Consider the following 24,271-nt stretch of genomic DNA (forward strand, 5'->3'; position numbering starts at 1 on the left):
GAGCCACAAAATGGGGACAAACCTCGCGTGGGGAAGCTTGGTAATTACAGGTGGAGGCAGGACGCCTGGGTCAGTCTGCAGAAACCCTCCCCCACTTCCCTCCGGACCAAGCAGGCTGCTCTCTGAGTGTCTCTTCAGCTACACAGGGACCTCCCAGGCAGTGACATCTAAGGAATTCCACAGGAAGCCACCTGGGTGACTAGAAGCCAGGACATCCTGGTTCCTGACCCCATGCAGAGACGATTGCAGCAACCTCTGAAGCCTCGGGAAGATGCTCCCACCACCACCCCATGTAATCTGGTTTCTTCTTCCTTCTCCTTCCTCAGCACCAGGGCCCTGTGACCCCTAAACGCCCCCTCCCCCATGAGAGATTCCTTAAGAAGCCTTCAGAGTCTCCACATTGCTCCCACTGCCTGTGGTTGACCTGGGAAACTTAGCCCTGTTCCCAGATCCCTCATCTCACTCAGGCTCCCAAGGTTTTAACCCACTGTTATCCCCCCCACACACACCCAAAGTTTTTCTTTTTAATTTTTATGTGCATAAGTGTTTTGCCATGGGTATTGAGTCCCTGGAACTGGAATTACAATTGTGAACTGCCATGTGGGTGCTGGGAATTGAACCCCGGTCCTCTGGAACAGCAGTCAGTGTTGTTAACCACTGGGCCATCCCTCCAGCCTCATGAATAGGTGTTTTGCCTACATGTATATCTGTGCACCACATGTATGCAGTGCAGACAGGTCAGAAGGCACTGGACCCACCAGAAACGGAGTTATGGGTGGTTGTGGGCTGCCGTGTGTGTGTGTGTGTGTGTGTGTGTGTGTGTGTGTGTGTTCAGGAAGAGAGCCATCTCTCCAACCCACCCCAAATCCCTTTACAACACAATCTGGACCAGCTTTGGAGTAAAATTCAGCCCGGCCTAGCATCCCCTCCCCTCCTTGCGCCGTTGTCACAGTGACCCTGGGACCCTGGGCTAGGAAGGCCTCTCCTGTGAGAAGCTTCTTAAATACTAAATGTTTAGTATTTTGCTCCAGGCATTCATCATCACTCAAGGAAAATAATTCTAAAGCAAAAAGTGGAGGAAAAGAAAACTTGGTCCAGGCGGCAGTGACACTTGGAAGGCAGAGGCAGGCGGATCTCTGTGACTTAGAGGCCAGCCTGGTCTACAGAGTGAGTTCTAGGTCAGCCTAGGCTACCTAAGACCACGTCTTACAAAAAAAGGAAGAAAACGAGAGGTGGAGACAAATAAAATCTCTGTAAGTTCAAGGCCAGCCTGGTGTATAAACATAGTGAGCTCCAGGGTGGAGACCCTGTCTCAAAAGTCAAAACAAAACCCCCAAACCTGGGAGCAGTTAGGAAGGGGTGCCACTCGGGAAGGGCGGGCGCGAGGAGCTGGCTTCAGGGAGAGTCCAGACAACTCCGAGCATCCGCCCCACTATAGCCATCTTTATTTATTGCAGAATTCAGACTTGGTGGGAGCTGGGGCCCCGAGGCTTGCTGGGAAACAGGTCAGGCTGGCCCCTGCCCAAGCCCGGGGGATCCAGCTCCAGGCTGGCTTCACTGCTCCTCCCCACAGCAAGGGTCTGAAGGGCAGCACGGGGTGTTCCGGACGTCTTCTTGGCAAATCGCCTCCTCTCGGGAAATGGCCTCGCTCAGGCCTTGCAGGTTGTCGAGCAGGACAGTCAGGGATCCTGACACAGAGGACATTGCAGGGTGAGAACAGGCTCAGTGCTGCCCAGGGCATGGGACTGCACTGGATGGGAGGCCTGAGGGGAGGGTCCTGGGCACAGGAGGCCAGGGGCCTTCGGGGTTCAGGCCTGGGGGGGGCCTTTCGGCGGAATTCTTCTACCTTTCACAGATTCTCCGGAAGGTGCAGCTGCTGGAGACTCAGGATCTGGGGACCCTACAAGCTGGGAGCTGCACCCTGCCGACTTCTTATTCATTCCCGAGGGAAGCACGGCTAACAGGCGCTGCTGCTTGTAACGGGAGAGGAGACCCTCCTGCTTCAAGGTGGCCTGGGAAGGAAAGGGTCAGCCGCACCGCACCAGGGCCCGCGGGCCGCCCCCACCACTACAGCTTTCCTCACACCAGCTACCAGGTCCCTGCTCCCGCGGTCCCCTACCAGCATGAGGTTCTTGTCCCTCTCCAGCTCCTGCACTCGCCGGGCCAGCCGCTGCCCTTCCTCCTTCCGGGCCTCATCCTGCAGGCGCCTGAGCTCCTGATTTCGCTCCCTCTCCCGAGCGGCTTTGTGCTGGATCTGGCGCAAGGAAATCACTAAGGAGATGGGAGTGGGTCAGCCCAGAGCCCAAAAAATCAGACCGAGCTCTCAGCTCTGACTCTCAGGGTCTCTTCCACACCGCGAGTGGGCAGATGCCATGGATCCTGGGCACTGTGAACCCCAGTGCCTTCCTCGTCCCTGACAGCAACTCCTCAGGCAAGGCTTGTCATCTGTGCTGCTGTTGTTTTGAGGCAGGCCTTGCTATGTAGCCCAGGCTGGCCCTAAACTATCCTGCCTCCCACTCCCCAGTGCTGGGAAGATAGTAAGAGCCACCGTGTGTGGCGAAGGCTCATGGAATTGACACTGGTGTCAAGATTAGAGAATTTCCCTGCTGTGGGGTGGTGTGCAGCTGACCCATCATGTCTCCAGCTCACACGACCCTGTCTACACGCATGACCATGGGCGCATGGAGAAAGACGTGAACATTCACCCTACGCCTCTGCTCATGCTCATCCGCGTTAAGTTTCTGGTGACAGCAGTCGCCCGTGGTGTCTGCTGAGGGGCAGTGACACAGGCCAGGAGCCAGGGAGGTCACCTGGTATTAGCTGCTGCTGCGGGCTCAGATCACAAAGTGAGGATTTATGCTGGGCGGTGGTGGCGCACGTCTTTAATCCCAGCGTCTTTAATCCCAGCGCTCGGGAGGCTGAGGCAGGAGGGTCTGTGAGTTGGAGGCCAGCTGGTCTACAGAGCGAGTTCCAGGACAGCTAGGCCATTCGAGGGCCAAGTCCTCCCCAGCATATCTCACCAGCCTTGGCCTGCTCCCTCCGAGCCTCGTTCAGTCTCCTCTTGGTGTCTGAGAGCTGCTCCCGCAGCCGCGTTTCCACCTCAGTCACCTTCTCTTGCAGTGCTGCAGTGAGGGTGGGAGGCGGGGTCAGGAGCTGCCCATCCTGAAGGATGGCGGGCATTGCCACGCTGCCCACCTTGCCCACCTTGCCCGTAGATCCGCTGCTGCTGTGTCAGCTCCTGCCGGAGGCTGGCGGCTTCCTCTGTGCTCTCCTGCTGGCCCTGCCGGGCTGCCTCCAGCTGCTGCCCCACGCTGGCCAGGGACTCCTGGGCTTGCCGCAGCTCCTGCTCCAGCTGCTGGGCAACCTCATTCAGCTGCCGGCGCTCTGCCTCCCCTAAAAGGAAGTTTCTAGGCACCTGAGCTTCAGACCCCAAGGCTTCCCTGGCCCCGCACACCCACCAGGGCTGCCATACCTTGCTCCCGTGCCCGGCCCACTTCTTGCTGGATGAGGTGGGCACTCAGCTGCAGCTCTGCATCCAAGCGATTTCGTTCTTCCCGTAGCTGTTCCAGCTCAAGGCTCAGGTCTGCATCCAGTGAGGGTGGGGGTGGGGGTGGGGGATAGCTGGGACGGAAAGGAGGAAGTCAGAGAAAACTCCCTCAGCAGCCACCTGGCCCATGTCTCTATCCTTTCTTGTCCTTTCTGAGTCCTGGCAACCAATACCAGACCACACACAACATCCTCACGCCCTCCACACCTCAGTAGCCTGTCCCAGACCGCCCTCGACACCACACACCCTCCACCTCGGTACACCTGTCCTTTACCTTTCCAGGCGCAGCTGGGCAAGCGACAGTTTTCGAGCCATCAAACCTGAGAAGGAAAAGCAAAGGACAGGGAGATGGTTATACACGGACAGAAGGACAGCGGGGCACAGGGCAGGGATGCACAGGGCACAGGGCAGTGACAGTTACCAAGGCAACAGAGGATAGTTATGGGGTCAGATCTAGGGCTAAGAGGAAGGGATCTGGGCCAGTGGGGACAGGCTGGAAACCCCACAGTTGCTATACGTACCCTTAATGGTATGGACCTTACGGACAGCATAGCTGAGTCGGTTGCTGAGGCTGGGAATCCGGGCTACAGCCTGATTCACCCTGGTCATGGTGCTATGGAAGTTGGCCTGAGTGCTGGAAAAGGCACAGGTCACTCGCCCTTCCCCTCCCCTCATCTCTGAAGGACCTGCAGTATGTACACAGGACACATCCGTCCTGAAGGATCTGCAGTGTGTACACAGGACACATCTGTCCTGAAGGACCTGCAGGGTGTGCACAGGACACATTTGTCCTGAAGGACCTGCAGGGTGTGCACAGGACACATCCGTCCTGAAGGACCTGCAGGGTGTGCACAGGACACATCTGTCCTGAAGGATCTACAGAGTGTACAGAGGACACATCTGTCCTCAAGGACATGCAGGGTGTGCACAGGACACATCTGTCCTGAAGGACCTGCAGGGTGTACACAGGACACATCCGTCCTGTACTGTTACATAAGTGGGGAGGTAGGCTGTTAAGCAGCAAGAAAAGGGGGGACAGAGACCACTAGGAGGGATGAGACCTTGGCAGACCCTGAAGGTCACAGTACATCAATTAATCAATCAAGCTCCTTAGCAGACCTAAAAAACATAAATGCTTAAGCTTTAGTGACTGTCAGATAAAAACATCCAGCTGAGCTTGGCAGTGGTGGTGCACACCTTTAATCCCAGCACTAGGGAGGTAGAGGCAGGTGGATCTCTGAATTAGAGGCCAGCCTGGTCTACGGAGCAAGTTCCAGGACAGACAGGGCTACGCAAGACAGCCCAAACCCTGTCTTGAAAAACAAAAACAAAACAAAAAACCTCAAAATAAAATCCAGTTGAGAACAAAATCAACACCATGGCTAGGGCATCTCATTTGGTTTGGCAGGGAAGGGATGGTCAGGGTTGAGACAGAGTCCCAAGTAGTTGAGTCTGGGTTTAAAGCCGCCATGTGCCATCCTGCCAGGCCTGCAGTGTGCAGTGAGGAACCATCAAGGCTCCCAGGTCAGAGCCGCCCTGGATCTGCAATCCATAGCCCAGGGAAGCGCTCAGCAAAACCCAAAGCAGCCAACAGTGGGCACTGGGGCTGGCCAAGCTCTGAGTGAGGCTTCTATTGCAGGCTGCTACTCAGGCTCTGGCACTGTCTGCCTCCCTCAGCTGGGGTTTCAGATACTCTTAAGCCTGGGAGGCTTCCTGGAGGCAGGAGGCTCGCGCAACGCTCTACATCTGGGCAAGGGCTCCTCTGACTAGTCTGTTCCAGGGATTCCTGAACGTCAGGCCAGTGCTATGCTGAGCTATAGACCAGTCTGGCTGTCCGGCTTAGATGCTTTCCCCAACTAAACGGCATTGAGTGAGAAGGAAGGACAGATCCTATCACTGAGCTCTGAAGCCGTGGCTCCGCCCAGCTGCCCTACTTAGCTTCAAAGGCTCCTGGACCGACCTGCAGGAAGCAGGATCCCCTCCAACCACAGGTGAGTCAGTTCACAGCGGGCGATGCTGTGAGATAGAGGTGCCCCCCTTCTGCACCCTTCAGCCCGAGGCTGCTCAGGGAAGCAGCACCCCACCACCCCGCCGCCCCACGGAAGATACCTGCTCATGGCGCGGACCAAGATCTTGAGCTGCTCCTCAGCAGAGGCTGTCAGCTGCTCCTGCCTCTGCCTGGCCTCCTGAGCCCGATTCAGCTCCATCTGCAGGGTCTGGTAAGGATGCGGCTTTGTGTGTGTATCTTCTTTAGAGCCTCCTCCTCCCCGGTGTCTGGTCAGGGTCTCTGTCCCCCTCCCTCAAGTCTCCTGGCTCAGACCTTGGTGCTCATCCGCTCCACCTCCAGCTCAGCGGCATTGTCTTGTAGGGCGCGATGCAAGATGGCCTGCTCCTGGCTCTGGGACTTCACTTGTTCCTGCAGCTCTGCTACCTAGAGGAGCAGAGGGAGCTGGGCAAGGAAGTCTGGAGCCAAAGCCGTGAGATTGAAGGAGACAAGGGCAGGAATTCCTGAAGTGGGGCTGGAGACACTGACTCAGCTGGCTAAAAGAACTGGTTGTTCTTGCAGAGGACCTGAGTTCAATTCCCTCTTCCCACATGATAACCATTTGTAACTCCAGTTCCAGGGGAGCCAAAGCATTCTGACTTCCATAGGCACACAGTACATATACTTACACGCAGGCAAAACATTCCTACACATACAATAAAATAAACACATCTTTTCCCCCTAAGACAGGGTCTTACTATGTAGTTCTGGCCATTCTGATACTCACTATATAGACCAGGCTGACCTTAAACTCAGAAATTCTGCTTCTCCCTCCCTAAGTGCTGGGATTAAAGGCATGCACCACTACACCCACCTAAATAAATATGTGCTAATAGAAAGAAAGAAAGAAAGAAAGAAAGAAAGAAAGAAAGAAAGAAAGAGGAAGAAAGAAAAAAAAGAAAGGGAAAGAAAGAAAGAAAGAAAGAAAGAAAGAAAGAAAGAAAGAAAGAAAGAAAGAAAGAAAGCCAGGCAGTGGTGGTGCACACCTATCTTTAACCCCAGTACTTGGGAGGCAGAAACAGCTGGATCTCTCAATTCTTTTCTTTGCTCTCTCTCGCTCGCTCTCTCTTTTTAAAATCTTACTTTTTGTACACTGGTGTTTTGCCTCATGTATGCCTGTGTGAGAGTGTCAGATTGCCTGGAATTGGAGTTACAGACAGTTGTGAGCTGCCAGTTGTGGGAATGTAACCAGGACCCTCTGGAAGAGCATCCAGTGCTCTTAATCACTGAGCCATCTTCCCAGGCCTGGATCTCTGAATTCAAGGTCAGTCTGGTCTACATGGCAACATCTAGGACAGCCAGGGCTACACAGAGAAACCCTGTCTTGACCATGCCCTGCCCTGATGGATCGGAAGCATCACTGACCACCCTGCCTATCCACTTCAGTCTTGTCAACACCTTTTTCTTTGCAGCACATCTGTGTGACATCACTCATTCTTCTATCTCCCCCTTGCAGCACATCTGTGTGACATCAGCACATCTGTGTGACATCACTCATTCTTCTCCTTCCCCTTGCAGCACATCTGTCTGACACCACCCATTCTTCTACTTATTCCTTCGTCTTCCTTCAGAAATGAAGCTCCTGGGGAACACGTAGGCATCTCTTCAGGGCCTGTGCCCAGCACATGGTGACCACCCAAAGCAAAACTGTCATAATTGTGTGAGATGCTGAGTGCAGAATGATGAGAAACAGAGCCCCTGACCTGGTCTCTCAGCCCCTTCATGGAGTTCCTGTGTTCCAGGTCCTGGGCCTTGAGCTGTACCATGAGGACAAACACCTTCTCCCGCCAGCAGCGCAGCAGTGATCGGTACTTCTTAGGAAACTCGGGCTCCAGGGCATCTGAAGGCTGGATCTGCATGTGGGAAGGCAGGAGAAGCATCCTGAGGAGGCGGACGGAGTGACCTTTGCTCTATCTGCCCTGCCACAGCGAGGAGCGAGGTTTTGGAGAAAAAGAATCCTAGTGGGTCTGGGCAGCACACCAACTACTGCCCCCAGAGAGGGAAGGCCTGCAGTCGGTCAGGGGCTGGCGGATGAGGGAGTCCTACCTTCCTGGTCAGCTCCTCTTCCTGTAGGGCAAGCATGTGCATGAGGCTCTGGACCCGAACCTGCAGCAACTCCACGGTGGCCTGGAGGTCAGTGCGGTCCTCCGTCAGGCGCTGGGCAGAAGACACGCCAGTGAGTCTCCGTGCTACACCCAGGCAGTGGGCAGGCAGTCTGAGCCCTGCGACAGTATGGCCTCCCTCCCTGGGAGTTGTGCTCTCTCCTCCGGGCCATCCCTGTCCTCACCTGCACGGTGTCTAGAAGCTCCTTCCGTTCCAGCTCCCATGCCTGGCTCTGAACCTCAGGAGGGACCTGTTCCCCAACATACTTCCTCAGACTTTCGACCAAGGTCACCTGAGCTTCCAGCTCTTCTTGGGTCTTACTAGGGTGGAGGCAGAAACGGGAGAGTCCTCAGTGAAACAGCCCAGGTGCCCCCATGCCGTCACCCGCTAGGCCCTTCCCAGTCGCCCCTGCCCCTGACCTCAGTTGACTCCGAAGCAGCTCCACCTCCTTCTGGGCCACAGCCAGCTGCTTGGTCTCCCCTGCCCGTTTCATTTCCAGGCTACTCAGAGACTTCTCCAAGTCCTCAGCCTTGCTGGTCAGACTGGCAAGAGCCTTCTGGTGAGCCTGGGTCAGGGAGGACATCTGTGGAGGGAGAAGGGGCTGGAGAGGGACCCGGCAGACGAGAGAGAGAGAGAGAGAGAGAGAGAGAGAGAGAGAGCGCTTCCCGTGCATCCAGAACTCGTGCAGTCCTCAGCACCCACAGCAGGCACTTCAGAGGATCTAGTGTCCTCTCCTGGCGCTGGGTGCCCGCACACACGTGTGGTAGGATCCAGTGTCCTCTCCTGGCGCTGGGTGCCCGCACACACGTGTGGTAGGATCCAGTGTCCTCTCCTGATGCTGGGTGCCCGCACACACGTGTGGTATACATTTACCAACACCACTCACATAAACAGAAGTCATCTTTAAGGGGGGCAGCTCCCCCACCTTGGGCCTTGTCTCAGAGAGCCACCCACAGACCACCCTGCTATAAGCAAATGGAGACTTCCCTGCATGTGGTTCTCTTGCGAGTTTCAATCATCAATTCTTGCCCGTTCTCTTCCCTCCCTCCCTGTGTCCACCAACAGCCCCAGTAAGCATCGCCTCCTCCTGCCTGCGGGTTTGTGGGCTGCAAAGATGGCTCAGTCGGTTGCCTCACAATTTAAGCCAAAAGCTGGGCACACCTGTAATCACCCAGCTCTATGGGACAGGAGGTCTGGCCTACATGATAGAGTTACAGGTCAATAAAATACCATGAAGGAGCTCAAGGACCCACGCCTGAGGGTGCCCTCTGACCTCCACCTGTGCCACGCACACTCACGCCCCTCCACACCTGAATGTACACACACACACACACCCTCCAGTGGTCCTGAGCATGTGGTGGCAAATGTCTATAAACCCGCATACTAATGAGTTTTTGGTCAACTTGACAAAAGCTAAAGGATTTTTTGATTTTATTTCGAGACAGGGTTTCTCTGTGTAACCACTCTGGCTGTCCTGGAACTCACTGTGTAGACCAGGCTGATCTTGAACTCACAGAGATCCGCTGGCCTCTGCCTGAGTGCTGGGATTAAAGGTGCACACCTCCACCACCCGGCTGTCAAGCTAGAGTTTGGGGGGGGACCTCGATTGAGAAAATGCATCCATCAGATTGTCCCATAGGCAAGGACATTTCCTTGATTAATAGTTGATGTGTGAGGGCCCAGCCCACAGTGGGGTGGGTCCTGAGTTACATAAGCAAGCAGGCTGACCAAGCCACCAGGAGCAAGTCAGTGACAGTGTTCCTCCTTGGCCTCTGCTTCAGCTCCTGCCTTGGCTTCCCTCAGTGGACGTGGCCAGGGTTACATATGCCAAACCCTTTCCTTCCCCAGTTGTTTTCTGGCCTGGTGCTTTCAGACAGCAACAGAAGCCGAGACTGGAGGACTGTCAAGTTTAAGGCCAGCCAGGGCTACATATCCAGACCCTGCCTTAACACACCCCTGCACCCCAAAATAGATCTGCCATACCCACCAAGCCTGCTGCCTGACAGTGCACTTCCCCAAGCTCTCCCGAGGCTCTCCCTGCACAGTCTTTCTCGACGTAAAATACAAGTCTGATTGTGTTGTTAGCCTGCTTTTCTTTCTGGAGCCCGGCGAGGTGGCGCACACCTTTAATTCCAGCACTTGGGAGGCGGAGGCAAGAGAATCTGTGAGCTCCAGGCCAGCCAGGTCTACAAAGCAGGTCCCAGGACAGCTAGGCTGCACAGAGAAGCCCTGTCTTAAAAAATCAAAACAAACAGCAAAGCAAACAGCTGTCTCACAATGACTGTGGAGTTGCCCTCTGACCGTGGTACCAATTACACAGGCTATCAAATATCAAAGCGGATGTCTGCTTAGGGAAGCGACACATTCGGGGAGCCTTCTCGGCCGCTGCTGCCCCGATATTACAAACAACACACTCATCTTTACAGCTTCCCTTCCTGACCTCGCCAGGGCCTGGGGTGCCTGCCCTTCCTTGTCCCTGGGCCACCTTCGTGCTCCTGCACCCTGCAGCACTTTTCCAGCTGCAGCTGGCTAAAGCCACATTAAATGTGTCCCCACCAGGCTGTCCGCTCCATTCATGACAGCAGAGACTCAGACAACCTGGTCACTGAATCCCCAGGCAGCTCCTACCTCGAGGATGGCAAAGAGAAGCCGTGGGCATCCTGACTGAACAATGTTCTCTCAGTCTTTCCCGGGATCCATACCCGCTTTCCTCCCTCCCTCCACGAGGTTCCTAGAAGGGTACCTGGCAAAGAACTGGGAAATACTACTTGGGAGAGTTTCAAATGATGCCAGGTCACATGACCCCCAAGAACAACTGCAGCCCGAGTAAGACCAAAACACCCACGTTCCCCTTCCAAAATGCCATGGCTCTGCTCCCACCCCATCCTCCACCCCCAGGCTCCCTGCAATTCGCTGGGAAGTGCACACTCTCTCGCCCCCATCTTCACCTGCTCTTGGTGCAGACTCTGCATCTCCTGCAGCTCCCTCTGGCTCCCCTCCTCCAGGTTCTTCCGGACCATCTCGGCTCCAGCCAAGGCGGCACGCAGGCCCTCAGCCTCAGCTTGGCCAGCCTTCTCTGCCACGGCGAGAGCATCCAGCTCCAGAGTCTGCGCCTCCAACCGCATCTTCTGCTGCAGCGAGGTCTCCCTTAGCGATCGGACCTCCTCCTCCAGCCGCCGCAAGTCCTGGAGCTGCCAGGAGATCAGCTCGGCCTGCTGGCTCAGGGCGCTGGAGACCCCCAGTTCCAGAGACCTTCAAAGACAAGTGGGCACGGGTGAGATGCATCCTGGGTAGTGCGGGGAGGGTGGAGACAGCAAAGAGGATAGTGACCCCCTACTTTATGTGGGGAAGCAGGGGCTGAAGCTGAGGCAGTAGGATCTCTACACTTATACCATCATAAGAACACCTTGAGCAGCCGGGCAGTGATGGTGCACACCTTAAATTTCAGCACTTGGGAGGCAGAGGCAGGCAGATCTCTGTGAGTTCGAGGGCAGTCTGAGTTGTAGAGCAAGTACCAGGTCAGACTCCAGGCTTCAAAGAATTCTCACTCACACAGACATATTCCTGGGGGCTGGGGAGATGGCTCAGTGGCTGAGAGTGCTGGCTGCTCTGGCAAAACCCCCAGTTCAGTTCCCAGCACCCACATCTGATGGTCATAGCCGCCTGTAACTCCAGCTCCAGAGAACCCTACAGCCTCTTCTGGCCTCCAAGTATGCATGCTCACACATAGATATAAATAAAATCTTATTTTGCTTTCTTTCCTTTTATCCAGACAGGGTTTTCTTTATGTAGCCCTGGCCGTCTAGAAACTCAGTCTGTAGGCCAGGGAGGGGCCTTGAACTCAGAGAGCCACCTGCCTTGGCTGCTCTAGATTAAAGGCAGGCCATGCCCGGCTCAAAAATAAAATCTTAAAACACATATTCAGAGCATAGTCATAGGCAGAGGCATAATCCTGTAAAGGACTTTTTGTTTTTTTTTTAAGATAGGGTTTCTCTGTGTAACAGTACTGGCTGTAGACCAGGCTGGCCTTGAACTCAGAGATCTGTCTGCCTCTGCCTCCTAAGTGGTGAAATTAAAGATGTGAGCTCAGCTGAAATCTGTTGTTTTTAAAGATTTTATTTATTTATTTTGTATATGGTATTCTGCCTGCATGTATGTCTGCACACCAGAAGAGGGCACCAGATCTCATTGTAGATGGTTGTGAGCCACCATGTGGTTGTTGGGAACTGAACTCAGGACCTCTGGAAGAACAACCAGTGTTCTTAACCTCTGAGCCATCTCTCCAGCCCGTATAGACCTTTTTAACTACTCCATAAGAACCAGTATGGAAGCCATGCGATGGTGGCGCACGCCTTTAATCCCAGCACTTGGGAGGCAGAGGCAGGCGGATCCCTGTGAGTTCGAGACCAGCCTGGTCTACAAGAGCTAGTTCCAGGACAGGCTCCAAAGCCACAGAGAAACCCTGCCTCGAAAAAAAAAAAAAAAAAAAACCCAAAAACAAAAAAAAGAACCAGTATGGAACACTGTACCGGGTCAGCATGTCTAAGCTACGTGTCATCTCGCTTCCCAACAGCTTCTGGGCCACCCATCTCCTCCCTTAGACAGTTACATTCCTTGGTAGCTGGGAATTTAAGCCCAGAGCTCTCTGTTATACCCAGTGCATATGGTATATGCATTGTAGGCACCAACAACACCTACAGAAAACCACACAAGTGATGGAACCAAGGGCAAGTCCGACCCCTACCTGCCTCTCCGCCCTGTCCCCTGTCCATCTCCACAAACATCCTGTTCCCACATGGTCACCGTAGGACTCTGAGTATCTAACCGCCTCTCGACGACACCTTGGCCAGCCCTGGATTGGACCAGGGGAATGTTGGAAGCCCAAGTCGGGGCCATTCTTGGCAGAGTTGGAAGGGGCCGAGCTTGGAAGTGAGAGGGAGGAACCAGCCCAGCAGAACCTGAGGGGATCACAAGAGTAAAAGACTGTCAGTTTCTCAGCGAGAGAGGGGACCCCCAGCCTCCTGGACTGGCCTCACTGACCTGAAGGTGGCAACATCTCTGTCTTATCTGAAGCCTCTGGATCGTGTCTCCAGGCATGTACGTTCCCCTGGACAATAGGAGAAACAAGGACACTCCAGTTCAGTTATCAGGCCACCTTCCAAAGAGAAAGTCCTATAATAACAAAGTGATAAAATAAATACTAAAGTTACTGACTGACCCACAGGGCTCTAAGCTTCTCTTTCCTTACTTCCCTAAGAAGGCAGATGAAAACCAAACCACTTGCCTGTCCCAGTCACGTTCCTAAGAGAACGAACGCAGCAACAACCATGAGGTAAATATACTGGGATGGGAGCCAGAGGGTGCCTTGGAGATAGCTTCTACTTACAGGATTCTGGGTGGTGCCTTACCTTCCTCCTTAAGGGTCTACGGTCCCTGCAGCTCAGGGCTGGAGGTGAGAGGGTTCGTAGGGAGCCCGGTCTCCACAGTTCTCGCCATGGAATGGTAGGGATGTTGGGGAGCCCATCTAGGTACCAACGAACCATGATTTCTGGGTCAATTCCTTTCAAAGCGTTAGCCCAAGGCCTGGCCCCAGAAGAATGAGGCCACATATGGGGTTAAGTGGCTTCCCTAGGATCCCCGGGGAACGCAAGCAGCCTAGAGCCCGTTGCCGGGAACCCAGCTTCCTGCTATCTCAACGGAGCCTCTCGGTAACCGGCCTCAGTTTCTCTCTATCCCCGTCCCCTCTGCTTCCATTCCCGAAGCCCGTCTCTGTTCGGAGACCTACAGCATCTTCTTTGTCCAACTCCCATCCGAATTCAAATGTCTTTTTTGTTGTTGTTGCTGCTGCTGTTGTTTGTTTTCACGCAATCCAGAGATTCTACACGCTTCTCCTCTTAGTTCTAGTCTGCATCCTTCTGGACGGAATTATCCTGCGCTCCCTGTCCTCCGGTATCCCCTCTCCTCTCCTGCACACACCCCTGGCGCATCCCCCTGAGCACCCTGAGCGCTAAGGCTGTCTCGCCCCCCTCATCTGTTTGTTTTCTGGGTTCCTGCACCCCCTTCCCCTGCGGACCCCGTCCACCCACCCTAGTACCCCCTCTCAGACCCTTTCCGCCCCCAACCGACTCTGGCCGAACGCCCCTTACCCGGCGCGAGGTCCAACCTCTTGCCACGCCCCTTACTCCGAGCCCGGTCCAGGCTTCACACCCCGATCACGCATGCGCGAGGCGGGTGGGTTGGCGGGCTGCTCTAAATGCTCTAAAGCACCATTTCTCCTGGCCGGAAGGAGGAAGAAGAAAGGTGCGCGCAGGCTCAATGACGCCTAAGGCCTTCTCCGCGCCCTGACGGCCCCACCCCACCCCGGGAACCCGGGAAAACGTGTAAGCCAATCAGAAAAGGCGGAGGGCGGGAGAGGGACAGCTCCTCCCTGTGCCTCATCCAGTAGAACGGAAGAGGGCAACTCGGATAGCCAATCAGAAGCAGCCGGAGGGGGAAGGCGGGCTCGCAGGCGCGAAGCTGGACCCGGGAATTCTGAAGGAGGAGTCTGCGCGGCGCGCGCCTAAGCCGCGCCCTCCCGGCGGCTTCCTGGCTGTCAAACCGCAGCGGGAGCGAGGGGCGTAGGGTGTGGAGTCCCTTCCTCAGTTTACCCCGCAAGCGAAAAAGGAAAGGGTGAGATCCACTTTGTAGCAGTATCAGGGACCTGTCTGCGCCGCGCTTTGTGGGTGACAGCGGATTCTCTTCCCTCGAGGGACCGAAGAGCGGGGGCGGACAGAAAGGGGTGCTCCACCTGGATTAGGAAGTTTCCCGGCTCCGGGCTACAGCCGAGGGGACACGTCCGTGCCGCACGCACGTTCGTGTCGCAGGACCTCCCCACCCCGTCTGCATGTTCCCAGCTGCCGCTTAAAGTAGCTTTGCCTTGCACAGATTGTTAGAGCCTCCCCGGATGCTCTGCGGCCCGAGAATCCGGCTCCCCCGAGGTCCCGCAGGACGTCTTCCTGGTTTTGCATCGCATCAGGACTTCACTGGAACTGCTTTTTAAGTCTCGTCCTGACAGCCACTACCGCCTCTGGCGCCCTGAATCTGTTATTTCTCACATTGGCATTGCCCACGGTACAGCTGTTGACGTCACTTAGCACTGACCTGAAGCCCGCGGTGCGTGGCCCAGGAGCGGGGGCGGTGATGAGCTGCTGAGGTGGCAGAAGCGGTGCCGAGGGAGCACCCCAGATGCTGCCCTGCTTCCAGCTGCTGCGCATAGGGGGCGGCAGGGGCGGTGATCTCTACACCTTCCACCCCCCGTCCAGGTCGGGCTGCACCTACCGACTGGGCTGCAGGGCTGACCTGTGTGATGTGGCCCTGCGGCCCCAGCAGGAGCCGGGCCTCATCTCTGGGGTCCATGCGGAGCTGCATGCTGAGCTCCAAGGGGACGACTGGAGGGTCAGCCTGGAGGACCACAGCAGCCAAGGTAAGCGGTGAGCAGGCAGCCCCAGGTTGGCATAAGTAGGGAATCTTTGGGACCCCGCTATCTACCTCCCAGCCTCTCTGTCAGTGTCCCGTGAACAGACAAGCAGGATCAGGTCTGGTCTCCCCGCCAGAGCTGTGCAGTCAGCTCTTCCCAGGACTAACCTGCTCGGCTGTTTTGGCTCACGCTGGGCTAGGAAGGAGGCGCTGGGGTGTCATTGGTAAAGCGTCACAGCGGGACACTCTAGTACTAAGCTCAGACTTGTTCCCCTGAAGGCAGTGTTCCACCCAGGCCAAGGCAGCCTCAACAGTCCACAGTTCTTTCATCTCCAGTTCTTAGTTTCCTATTATTAGGTCAGATGCAAGGTTTGGAGAAGCCTCATCTGAGGTTTTCGGCATTGGTCTGTAACAGCCAACAGTGAGCGTGAGTGCTTGCTGTTACGGGCCAGTGGTTACGTGTAGCTGGAGCTGATACAGTTTACAGACAAGGAAAAGGGCAGCAGGGGGCAAGTATGGCTGTGTGTGTGTGTGTGTGTGAGCGCGCGCGCGCGAGTGTGCACGCGCCCTGTGATCTTAGCGCTCTGGAGGCTGAGACAGGAGGGTCCTGAGTTCTGGGCCAGTCTAAACAACAGATTAAAACTGTCTCAAAAATATAAGAATGGGAGCTGTTTAGGGGTAGATCTGCTCAAGCAGGACCACAGCGAGAAAACTTCCCATTCGTGGGACTGTCCTCGGTGCTCCCCTGAAAACCAAATGGCCAGGTCACAGTACTTGTCACTTGTCTTGTGCCTCACCATCAACAGGGACTTTGGTCAATAATGTTCGACTGCCCAGAGGCCACAGGCTGGAGCTGAATGATGGTGACCTTCTGACCTTTGGCCCTGAAGGGCAAGCAGGAACCAGCTCCTCGGAATTCTACTTCATGTTCCAACAAGTCCGGGTCAAACCTCAGGACTTTGCTGCCATCACTGTCCCTCGGTCCAGGGGAGAAGCTGGGGCCGGTTTCCAGCCCATGGTGCCCCCTCAGGGGGCACCCCAGCGGCCACTCAGCACCCTCTCCTCTGCCCCCAAGGCCACACTGATCCTCAACTCCATCGGCAGCCTCAGCAAGCTGCAGCCCCAGCCCCTCACCTTCTCCAGGGGTGGAGGCCGACCACAAAGCCTGGCTGCTCCCACCCAACCTGGCGAAGTGGGGGCTTCATCTACTCCGCCCACAAGGAACAGGAGGAAATCGGCTCACAGAGTGTTGGCAGAACTGGACGACGAGAGCGAGGCTTCCCTGTGCCCCCTGTCAGTCCTGATGGAGCCCAGGAAGAAGCTCCGCATGGAGAAAGCCGCTCTGGTGTCCAATGGGTAAGTTGAGTCCTCAGTGTTAGCCTGTCTACACCTCACACCCTAGACTCTTTTTTATGAAGTCTTAGAAGGCAGGGATGAGAGGTACAGGGATAACATCCGGGTTAGCTTTCATCCGTAAATGCAGGAAATGTGTGTGAGGTTGCAGGAATAAGGGTTAGAACTAGAATCTAGGGGGTGGGGCACAGGAGTGCCTCACTGAGACATTAGCTAGCATGCACCTGACTTGCCCAGGGTTGGCGTCCTACCATATACATAAAACACCATCAATCTCAGCACTGGATAGTCGAGGCAGAAGACAGGATTGCCAAGTGTGAGACCAACCTGACCCATACTGAGACCCTGTCTCAAAACAAAAACTAGAATAAGCAGGTCAACTTAGGATGCCACATGTATGCAGTACCCTGAGACCAGAAGGCTTTGGATCCTCTAACTGGTGGGGCACTAGACCCCAAATCCTCTGGAAAGATCAGCTGAGCCATCTTTCTAACCCTGTTTGCTTTTTGACTAAAGGGTCTCACTGTATAACCCAGGCTAGCTTCAAATTCCCCAAGTAAAGATCAGGACAGGGCACTCAGAATGGAAGCTGATCTGTCCTGCTGGGGTTCCAGGAGTCACCTTGTGTGTTAGGCATGGACTCTGCTGGCACCCCTTACCCTCCAAGTTCCTGCTTCCCACAGGCCTGGAGCCCCTTTTGGGGCTGCTCTAGCTAGGTCCAGAGGCGAGGTCTAGACTACAAGATACGCAGGAACACCCCCAGACTCCTGTCATTGGAAGTGGGGAGCCTTGTGCACCTTTGCGGCCACCCACAAGACAGTAGCCTGGGATGGCGGTGATGTCCAGTACCTTGTGGCCTGCATTGGCCACCCAGGATGCCATGTTGGATTCACAGCTTGGGCTTTGCAGGCCAGAGGACACATAGGTGGCTCCTCCGGTTTAGGGGCAGTGATAGTGTTAAGTGGAACTCACACCGCAGTGATGGCTCAGTGATCAAGAGCCCTTTTGCTCTTGCAGAAGATCTATGTTCAGCTCACCCCAGTCCCACAGGATCCAACATCTGCTGGCCTCTGGCCTCCAGGCACACATATATACAGGCAAAACATTCATTTTTTGGAAAAGAATGGATCTAGAGAAATATCTCCTTTCTTCAAAGGAGGGAATGAGCACAGGAGAAATCCATTGCCATAGACTCAAGGCTGAAGAACCCTCATGGCTGAGGTGACAAAATAAAAGATGGTTTCCTGCCAAAGGTGTTGCTGCCAAGTTCCCATGGACACCAGAGTTACCTGCTGCTGGAGCAACCATCACAGAAGCCACCCCAGGGCTTCCTTATATCATGGCTAGTGCCGCAGCTGACTGGGTCTCTGGCTTTTCAGAGCTTTGCCTTTAAATAAAAATAAATTTGCTTCATCCACATGGGGGTATTTATCCTTGAGTCTAAGCCCGCTTTCCAAATGCTGGGAAGCCTAGACGTGGTGTGGTGTGAGATGGAATTCCCTGCAGCAGAAGCACCCGTAGGAATGACGTGTGTATGAAGGCACTGGCTATCGAGCCCACTGACCATACCTGAGCCACAGGACCCACGTTGTGGAAGGAGAGAGACGTTCACGCATTGTCCCCATGCTGTGGTACACACACGCGCGCGCACACACACACACACACACACACACACACACATTTAATGTTGAGCGTGGAAGCATACTATGAGTTCCAGGCCAGCTTGGTCTACACAAGGTCCTTTCTTTAAAAGGAGGGGCCAGAGAAATGGCTCAGAGGTCCCAAGTTCTATTCCCACAACCACTAGTGGTTCACAACCATTTATAATGGGATCTGGTGCCCTCTTCTGGCATGCAGCCAGAACACTCCATATATAATAAAATCTTTGCTGGGCAGTGGTGGCACATGCTCTTTAATCCCGTGACTCGGGAGGCAGAGGCCAAGAGTTCTAGTGGGGCTGACACAAAGCAAAAAAAAAAAAAGCGCTTGAAGACTTTGGTTTTTAGGTGGGAGAGATGGCCCAGCAGTTAGCAGCTAAGAGCTACGGATAGACAGCCTTTAATCCCAGCGCTCTATAAAGGCAGAGGCCATCCTGGTTTTACAGAGTTCCAGAACAGCGTGGCTACACAAGAGAAACCTTGTCTAGGAAAATTGCAGAGGACTCAGGTCCCAGGTTCGGTTCCCAGAACCTACAGTTCCCGGGGATCCAGTGACTCCCATAGTCACTTTACACAAATAAAACAAGCCCCAAATGCACCCATACAAACAAAATATAAAAGCTAACAATTTAGGCCAGCCATGGCGAGGCACACCTTGAATCCCAGCACTTGGGTGGTCAACTGCACGTAGATCTTGAGTTCCAGTTCAGGGCAGCCAGGGCTACAATTTTTCTAAAGACTTGGTTTTCTTAGGTTAATCCACTAGGACTTCCAGAGTGACATGGGACAAGGCCAGCTGCCGATGAACGATAGCTAAGATCAATTTAAAGTACCAGCAAGGATGTCCTATCTTTCTCTGTAGGTTGAGTTCCAATCCCAGCTATCCCTTTGGCATTTCATAACCCCCAACAGTTTGCAGGCGCCTTTATTTGAGGACTGCCTGGGCATGAGGCTCCATTACTGGATTTCTCTATCCCCAGACTAGCAAGTAACTAAAGGAAGACAGTTTAGCCATCCAACATGTCCCAGGCTTTATTTAAGAACAAAATGAGTGACAGGCTCACGATCAAAACAGCATCACTGAACTTCATCTTCCCCTTTTTGTGCTTGCGACCCCTCCTCAGTAAAGGAGCTTCACCCCAAGGCTGTGGTGGCTCCAGGTTCTATCTACCTCTCTCCCCCTCGCCTCAGCTCACCTCATCCCCTGGCAGGGCTGGCGCCTCAGTTTGAATGCATGGGAGAACCCAGAGCAGAGACAGGAACAGTAGGAAAGGCCTCGCCCTCAGGGAACGGGACTGGAGAGTAGAGTGTGGTAAAGTGGGGGCTCGCATAGCTTGGGGCACCAAAATGGGGCCCTGGGGGTAGAGGAAAAGATACAGGCCCCCCTGGGAAAGGAGACCCGGCAGCCTCATACTCTTCTCGTTGGGAATAATCAGCGTTTGATCGTTTGCCCTTCTGGCGACGGTTACAGAACCACACTCGGACAACCTAGGATGGTACAGCGAAGATTGGCATCAGATCGCGGGTGCCGAAGCCAGAGGGAGGGAAAAGAGAATGGGGACCCAGGCACCACTCACATCCTTCTCCAGGCCGAGCTGCTTGGCGATAATGCTTATCTGCTGTAGGGTGGGCTTCGGGCACTGCAGAAACATGCTCTCCAGGTTCCCCCTCACGCCGTTCTCAATGCTCGTCCGCTTTCTCTTACGAGCCTGCACCAGGGTCTCCGCTTTGCATATCTGGACATGGGCGGAAGGAGTTGTCAGGGAGCAAATTGCTATGGGAGCGTTGACTGGATGTGGCCCCAGAGAAGGGGAATCCTGGACGGGGTGGGGGAGACCTAGATCAAATCTCTGCCGGGCGGTGGTGGCGCAGGCCTTTAATCCCAGCACTCGGGAGGCAGAGGCAGGCGGATCTCTGTGAGTTCGAGGCCAACCTGGTCTACAGAGCTAGTTCCAGGACAGCTCCAAAGCCACAGAGAAACCCTGACCAAAAAAAAACAAAAAAAAAAACCAAAAAAAAAAAAAAAACCTCTGACCCTTTCTCAGCAGAACGGAGTTTGGGGAGGGACCAGAACTAAGTTACATCAGACTCAAACCTGGGATGAGGGGGCCCCAGGAAGAGAGAAACTGAATAGCAAATATTAAGGCCTTGGGTTCTAATCCTCAGCACTAGAAGCGGGGGAAGAAACAACCACAAGACACAGAACTGCATCTCTGGTCGAAGAGGGAGCGTTTCAAGCGATGATGAATGGATGGAGCCGGTGGGATTGGTACCTGGGAGGAAGGCACTGTGCATGCCTGCGCATCCTGGGGGGTGGGGAGATGTGAAGCTCACCTCCTGAAGGTTCTCGTTGTTGTCGGCTTCCTCCACCCACTTCTCCAGCAGGGGGCGCAGTTTGCACATGTTCTTGAAGCTGAGCTGCAGCGCTTCAAAGCGGCAGATGGTGGTCTGGCTGAACACTTTTCCTGGGGAGCCGGGCAGGCCAAAGGGAAAGTAAGGTAGCCTGCAGGGCCTCCAAGACCCCTCCTCGCAAGCTCCCACCTCTTCCCAGAGGCAGTTCAAGTTTCTAATCTCCCTCTACACAGGTAAACGAGAGGTAGCCCCTAAAACGCCCTTCCCCTTGCAACTACATTGAGAGCTGTGATCGCTGTGGGGTCAGAAGATGCAGAAGAAAACCCACCAAAGAGAACACCCAGGGTGAGCCCCACGTCGGCCTGGGTGTACCCCAAGGTGATCCTCTTCTGCTTCAGCACCTTGGCAAACTGCTCTAGCTCCTTCTGCAGATCTTTCATGTCCTGGGACTGCAGGAGAAAGAGGACTTGTCAATCTCCGCCCATGGGATCCCCAGACCTCAGCATTTCAGGCTGCCCACTAAAAACCGGTCTGCTGGTGTCATTTGCTCCCTATCCCCAGGTGGCAGGGATTGCTCTTTCCCTAGCAACCGGTCACCTACACTACCCAGTGTCCCCTGCATTAGAACACAGGTCGAGCATCCCAGCAAATTCCCATTTGCTAACAAATTACCCAGAACAGCCCCACTGGCAACATGTGACCCCAGCTTTAATAAGTTTTAAGACTACAAAAAGAGCCAGGTAATCCCTGCATGTAATCCCAGCCCTCAAGAAACAGGCAGGAAGACTACAAAAATAAAGAGCACCAGGTCCATTGGACTCCAAACTCCACGCCCTCCCAGCTTGCTTTGAAGTTTCCAAACTACCGACACAGTACAAGTGGAGATATTGAAACAGGGACTTGCTAGGTAGCTGTCCTGCCTTGGTCTCTCAAGCCCTGGGGATAACAGGATCCACCACGCCGGAGAGTTCCTTTAGAAACCACACACCTCACAAAGCAGGCAAATGCCCTGAGCTGACAGTCCAATGTGTGAGAGGAAAAAAAAAAAAAAACCTTGCTAAGGGATGAGCTGTGGAAAGCCAGGAGGGCAGGGTAGCAGCTTGTGCAGGTGACAAGTCGAATTAAGATGGTAGACGATGCGTCAGAAGCTAAGGCATTACCACACATTTTAAAATACGAATTTGGTGCTAAGCAGACAAACTGAGCTTGATCCCCAGAATAAGCAGTGTAGAGACGACCGCCTCTGATGCCCACAGACGCACGGTGGCAAGCTTGCGAGCACAACAAATGTTTGTTTTTAAAATTAAGGCTGGGAGGCGCATCTTTAACCCCAGCACTCCCCTCGGAAGCAGAGGCAGGCAGCTCTAGAGTTCCAGGACAGCCAAGACTACATAGAGAAACCCTGTCGGGGGACACGGACGGACAACGAAATAGGCCCGGCGGTTAGTGGCACACGGCTTTGATCTCAGCACTCGGGAGGCAAAAGATGGTGGATCTGAGTTCGAGGACAACCTGGTCTACAGAGTGAGTTCCAGGACAGCCAGGTTACACAGAGAAATCCTGTCTCGGGAAAACAAACAAAAAAGAAAACTAAGAGCCCGAATAAGGCCTTGGCAGGCAGTGGCGGTTGGGCCCGGGTGGGGAGGGATATGGGATGGCCAGTGGAGCCGGCTTCCCAAAGAGCGGAGGCAGCCTCAGAGTGAACGGGACGAAAATGGCGGGAGAAGACGGAAAAGGAGGCGGTCATTTGGCGGCGCAAGTGAGCGTGCGCGGGGTGGGGTGGGGGCAGAGCAGGTCGGAGGAGCGAAGGTGCAGGTCTGTCTTAGATACTCCAGTTAAGGCTGGTCAACCCAGCAGCCAGCGACGCACAGCCCAACGCGGTAGCACAAACTTCGGAAGGTGTTTCAACGGAGAAAGATTTTACCACCTTCGAGCAGACTGACTTTCGTCTCCAACCTCGCTCCGCAAAGATCAAGTGCCCTCAGCTGGCGCCTCAGCTTTTCTAAATCCTTCTTTGTGGATTTGGGATAAAGTAAACCACGGTTCAAGCTCCCTGCTTCATTAAGGCCACTTAAGACATGAGATAAACTACTAATGCCTTCCCAGGGGGCTCCCCGTAGCTAAGAGGATGCATAAACAGGCACTTGGGGAGGGAGCCTCGAACTCCCTAAATGCTAATACTGGCCGGCACCAGCGTCCACTCACCTTTCCCTGATGGCTAATTGCTTACCCTTGCTTCCGAGGACGGCCGCGCATTTGGCGGCGGGCGGTCCCGTCCAGGGCTTGCTGGAGGCCATCAGTCACTCAGCAAAGCCCGTGCACTCGCGGCACGATCTAGAGATAGCGATAGCATCTCCTAGCGGAGTGCATTTACAACTTACGGAAGTAGGGCTGAATGGATCAAATCTGCACCTCCAGCTCTCTACAAGGGGGTGCCGGGGTGCTCACTTAGAGTAATGGTCACTCACGCATGGGTCTGCGGCAGAAGCAGGACAGACGGGCGGTAAACTTGACTGAAGGTGAACCCAACTCCAACTCCCGCTACCCAAAGCTATCAGCGGTCAGTCACACCCAAGCTTTGGAGTAACAAGAACTCCAAGATAAGCGTTTTCACCCTCCAGCCATGTTTAACCAAGGCCAAGGGCCTGGGTCTGACAGAGACCCAAGTCCCCAGAAGGGCTAAGTGCAGTGGGAGAAGGAGCAGAAACCGGCCAACGCTGGGGCACAGTCAGGCCCAGATAGTGACCGTCGACATGACAAGGGCAGGCCGGAACAATACAGGCCAGTTTCGCATTCTTGCAATTCTGGCTTCTAGTTCAAACAGAGTCCTTCTCAGGAATAGACAGTCACCACAACCCCTTCTTTGCTAGGAAGACTGTCCTGCAAGCTCCCAATTCTCATCGCTGCCGCCTCTGCCAGCGCAGCCATGTCCCCTCGACCGTCCCAGGCCGATCTCACTTACCTCCTCCGGACTTGGTTCCACCTTCTCCAACTTCACGGCACCAGGGCGGATAGTGCCGGGCTCAGGGGAGGCCCCCTCCGAGTTGCTCTCCGCTCCTGCTCGATCCTCAGGCTGCGAAGTCTCCAGGCTAACTTGGGGCACTAGGCCCAGTCCAACCTGAGGTCCACAGTAGGCCATCCCTCCACAGAACTCATACGGCGGGGGACAAGGGGAGATCCCCAACACCTCTGAGCCTGGCCCAACCCCTGGCCCGATTCCAGGCCCACCTGGAGGCCCTTGGAAGCTTATCCAAGTCCGAGGGTCCACCCAGCCTGGCTCCAGCCCTCCCGACCCATCACCCCCACCAGGTGGGGGTGAGAAGGCGAAGTCTGAAGCCAGGTGTCCAGCCATAGGGAAGACAGGCACCCCAAGCCGGGGGCCTGACGGAAGGAGGGCTCACCTAGGGACTGCTTAAACCTCTCTCCCGCCCTACTTCCCCAATCCCACCCGCTAGCCTTGACCTCTGGCCCCGCCCCCTGGAGGGGTGGAGGAGTGGGCCAAGGGGGTGGGAGAAACTGAGGCGAGCGGGTGCCCGCTTGTGTCTGGAAGCGATCCTGAGGGAGCAACCTTTAGGGCAGGACCCCAGGGGGACCTTCATTTTCAACTCTCAACGTCTATTCACACCTACCGTGGGCCCCGAACACCTCGGAGTTGACCACCTCCACATTGCTCAGGAAACAAGTGCTTGGCTCCCCCATCCCACCCCAAAGCCGCTTGGTACTGTCCCGCACCGCCTTTCACTGCCCCCATCCTCTCAG

The 24,271-nt window shown here is 54.9% G+C and overlaps 3 protein-coding genes across 12 annotated transcripts; 1 reads left to right on the forward strand and 2 right to left on the reverse strand.

Annotated features, from left to right (window-relative positions):
* Window positions 1–1,423: 1,423 nt before the first annotated feature.
* Window positions 1,424–14,016, reverse strand: Cchcr1 (coiled-coil alpha-helical rod protein 1). 5 transcript variants are annotated; one of them, XM_050133091.1, is made up of 19 exons: window positions 13,841–14,016; window positions 13,103–13,218; window positions 12,735–12,801; window positions 12,439–12,652; window positions 10,643–10,946; window positions 8,114–8,277; window positions 7,879–8,014; window positions 7,638–7,748; window positions 7,295–7,444; window positions 5,868–5,978; window positions 5,657–5,763; window positions 4,069–4,181; window positions 3,822–3,867; window positions 3,473–3,621; window positions 3,205–3,393; window positions 3,021–3,122; window positions 2,120–2,271; window positions 1,847–2,012; window positions 1,424–1,688 (listed from the first exon to the last, which is right to left on the reverse strand). In XM_050133091.1, exons 3-19 carry the CDS (start codon window positions 12,748–12,750, stop codon window positions 1,555–1,557), a joined length of 2,364 nt encoding a protein of 787 aa, XP_049989048.1. In that variant the 5' UTR covers window positions 12,751–12,801; window positions 13,103–13,218; window positions 13,841–14,016; the 3' UTR covers window positions 1,424–1,554. The 5 variants fall into 5 exon arrangements, with proteins under 5 accessions (XP_049989048.1, XP_049989047.1, XP_049989046.1 ...); XM_050133090.1 differs by having other exon boundaries at window positions 12,735–12,866; XM_050133089.1 differs by lacking the exon at window positions 13,841–14,016 and having other exon boundaries at window positions 1,847–1,970; window positions 13,103–13,696.
* A 207-nt stretch (window positions 14,017–14,223) lies between these two features.
* Tcf19 (transcription factor 19) lies at window positions 14,224–17,921 on the forward strand. 3 transcript variants are annotated; one of them, XM_050133094.1, is made up of 4 exons: window positions 14,224–14,363; window positions 14,619–15,156; window positions 15,956–16,505; window positions 17,659–17,921. In XM_050133094.1, exons 2-4 carry the CDS (start codon window positions 14,919–14,921, stop codon window positions 17,666–17,668), a joined length of 798 nt encoding a protein of 265 aa, XP_049989051.1. In that variant the 5' UTR covers window positions 14,224–14,363; window positions 14,619–14,918; the 3' UTR covers window positions 17,669–17,921. The 3 variants fall into 3 exon arrangements, with proteins under 3 accessions (XP_049989051.1, XP_049989053.1, XP_049989052.1); XM_050133096.1 differs by lacking the exon at window positions 17,659–17,921 and having other exon boundaries at window positions 15,956–16,509; XM_050133095.1 differs by having other exon boundaries at window positions 14,245–15,156.
* A 1,260-nt stretch (window positions 17,922–19,181) lies between these two features.
* Pou5f1 (POU class 5 homeobox 1) lies at window positions 19,182–23,946 on the reverse strand. Of its 4 annotated transcripts, none has more exons than XM_050133098.1 (5): window positions 23,475–23,946; window positions 20,841–20,961; window positions 20,495–20,625; window positions 19,738–19,896; window positions 19,182–19,648 (listed from the first exon to the last, which is right to left on the reverse strand). In XM_050133098.1, the coding sequence occupies exons 1-5, from the start codon at window positions 23,862–23,864 to the stop codon at window positions 19,382–19,384; spliced, it is 1,068 nt and encodes a 355-aa protein (XP_049989055.1). In that variant the 5' UTR covers window positions 23,865–23,946; the 3' UTR covers window positions 19,182–19,381. The 4 variants fall into 4 exon arrangements, with proteins under 4 accessions (XP_049989055.1, XP_049989057.1, XP_049989058.1 ...); XM_050133100.1 differs by lacking the exon at window positions 23,475–23,946 and adding an exon at window positions 22,981–23,041; XM_050133101.1 differs by lacking the exon at window positions 23,475–23,946 and adding an exon at window positions 22,894–22,982.
* Window positions 23,947–24,271: the final 325 nt, after the last annotated feature.

Source organism: Alexandromys fortis, unplaced genomic scaffold (genome assembly GCF_014885135.2).
Source record: "Alexandromys fortis isolate MF-2015 unplaced genomic scaffold, M_Fortis_MF-2015_v1.1 scaffold_510, whole genome shotgun sequence".
Classification (NCBI taxonomy): Eukaryota; Metazoa; Chordata; class Mammalia; order Rodentia; family Cricetidae; genus Alexandromys; species Alexandromys fortis.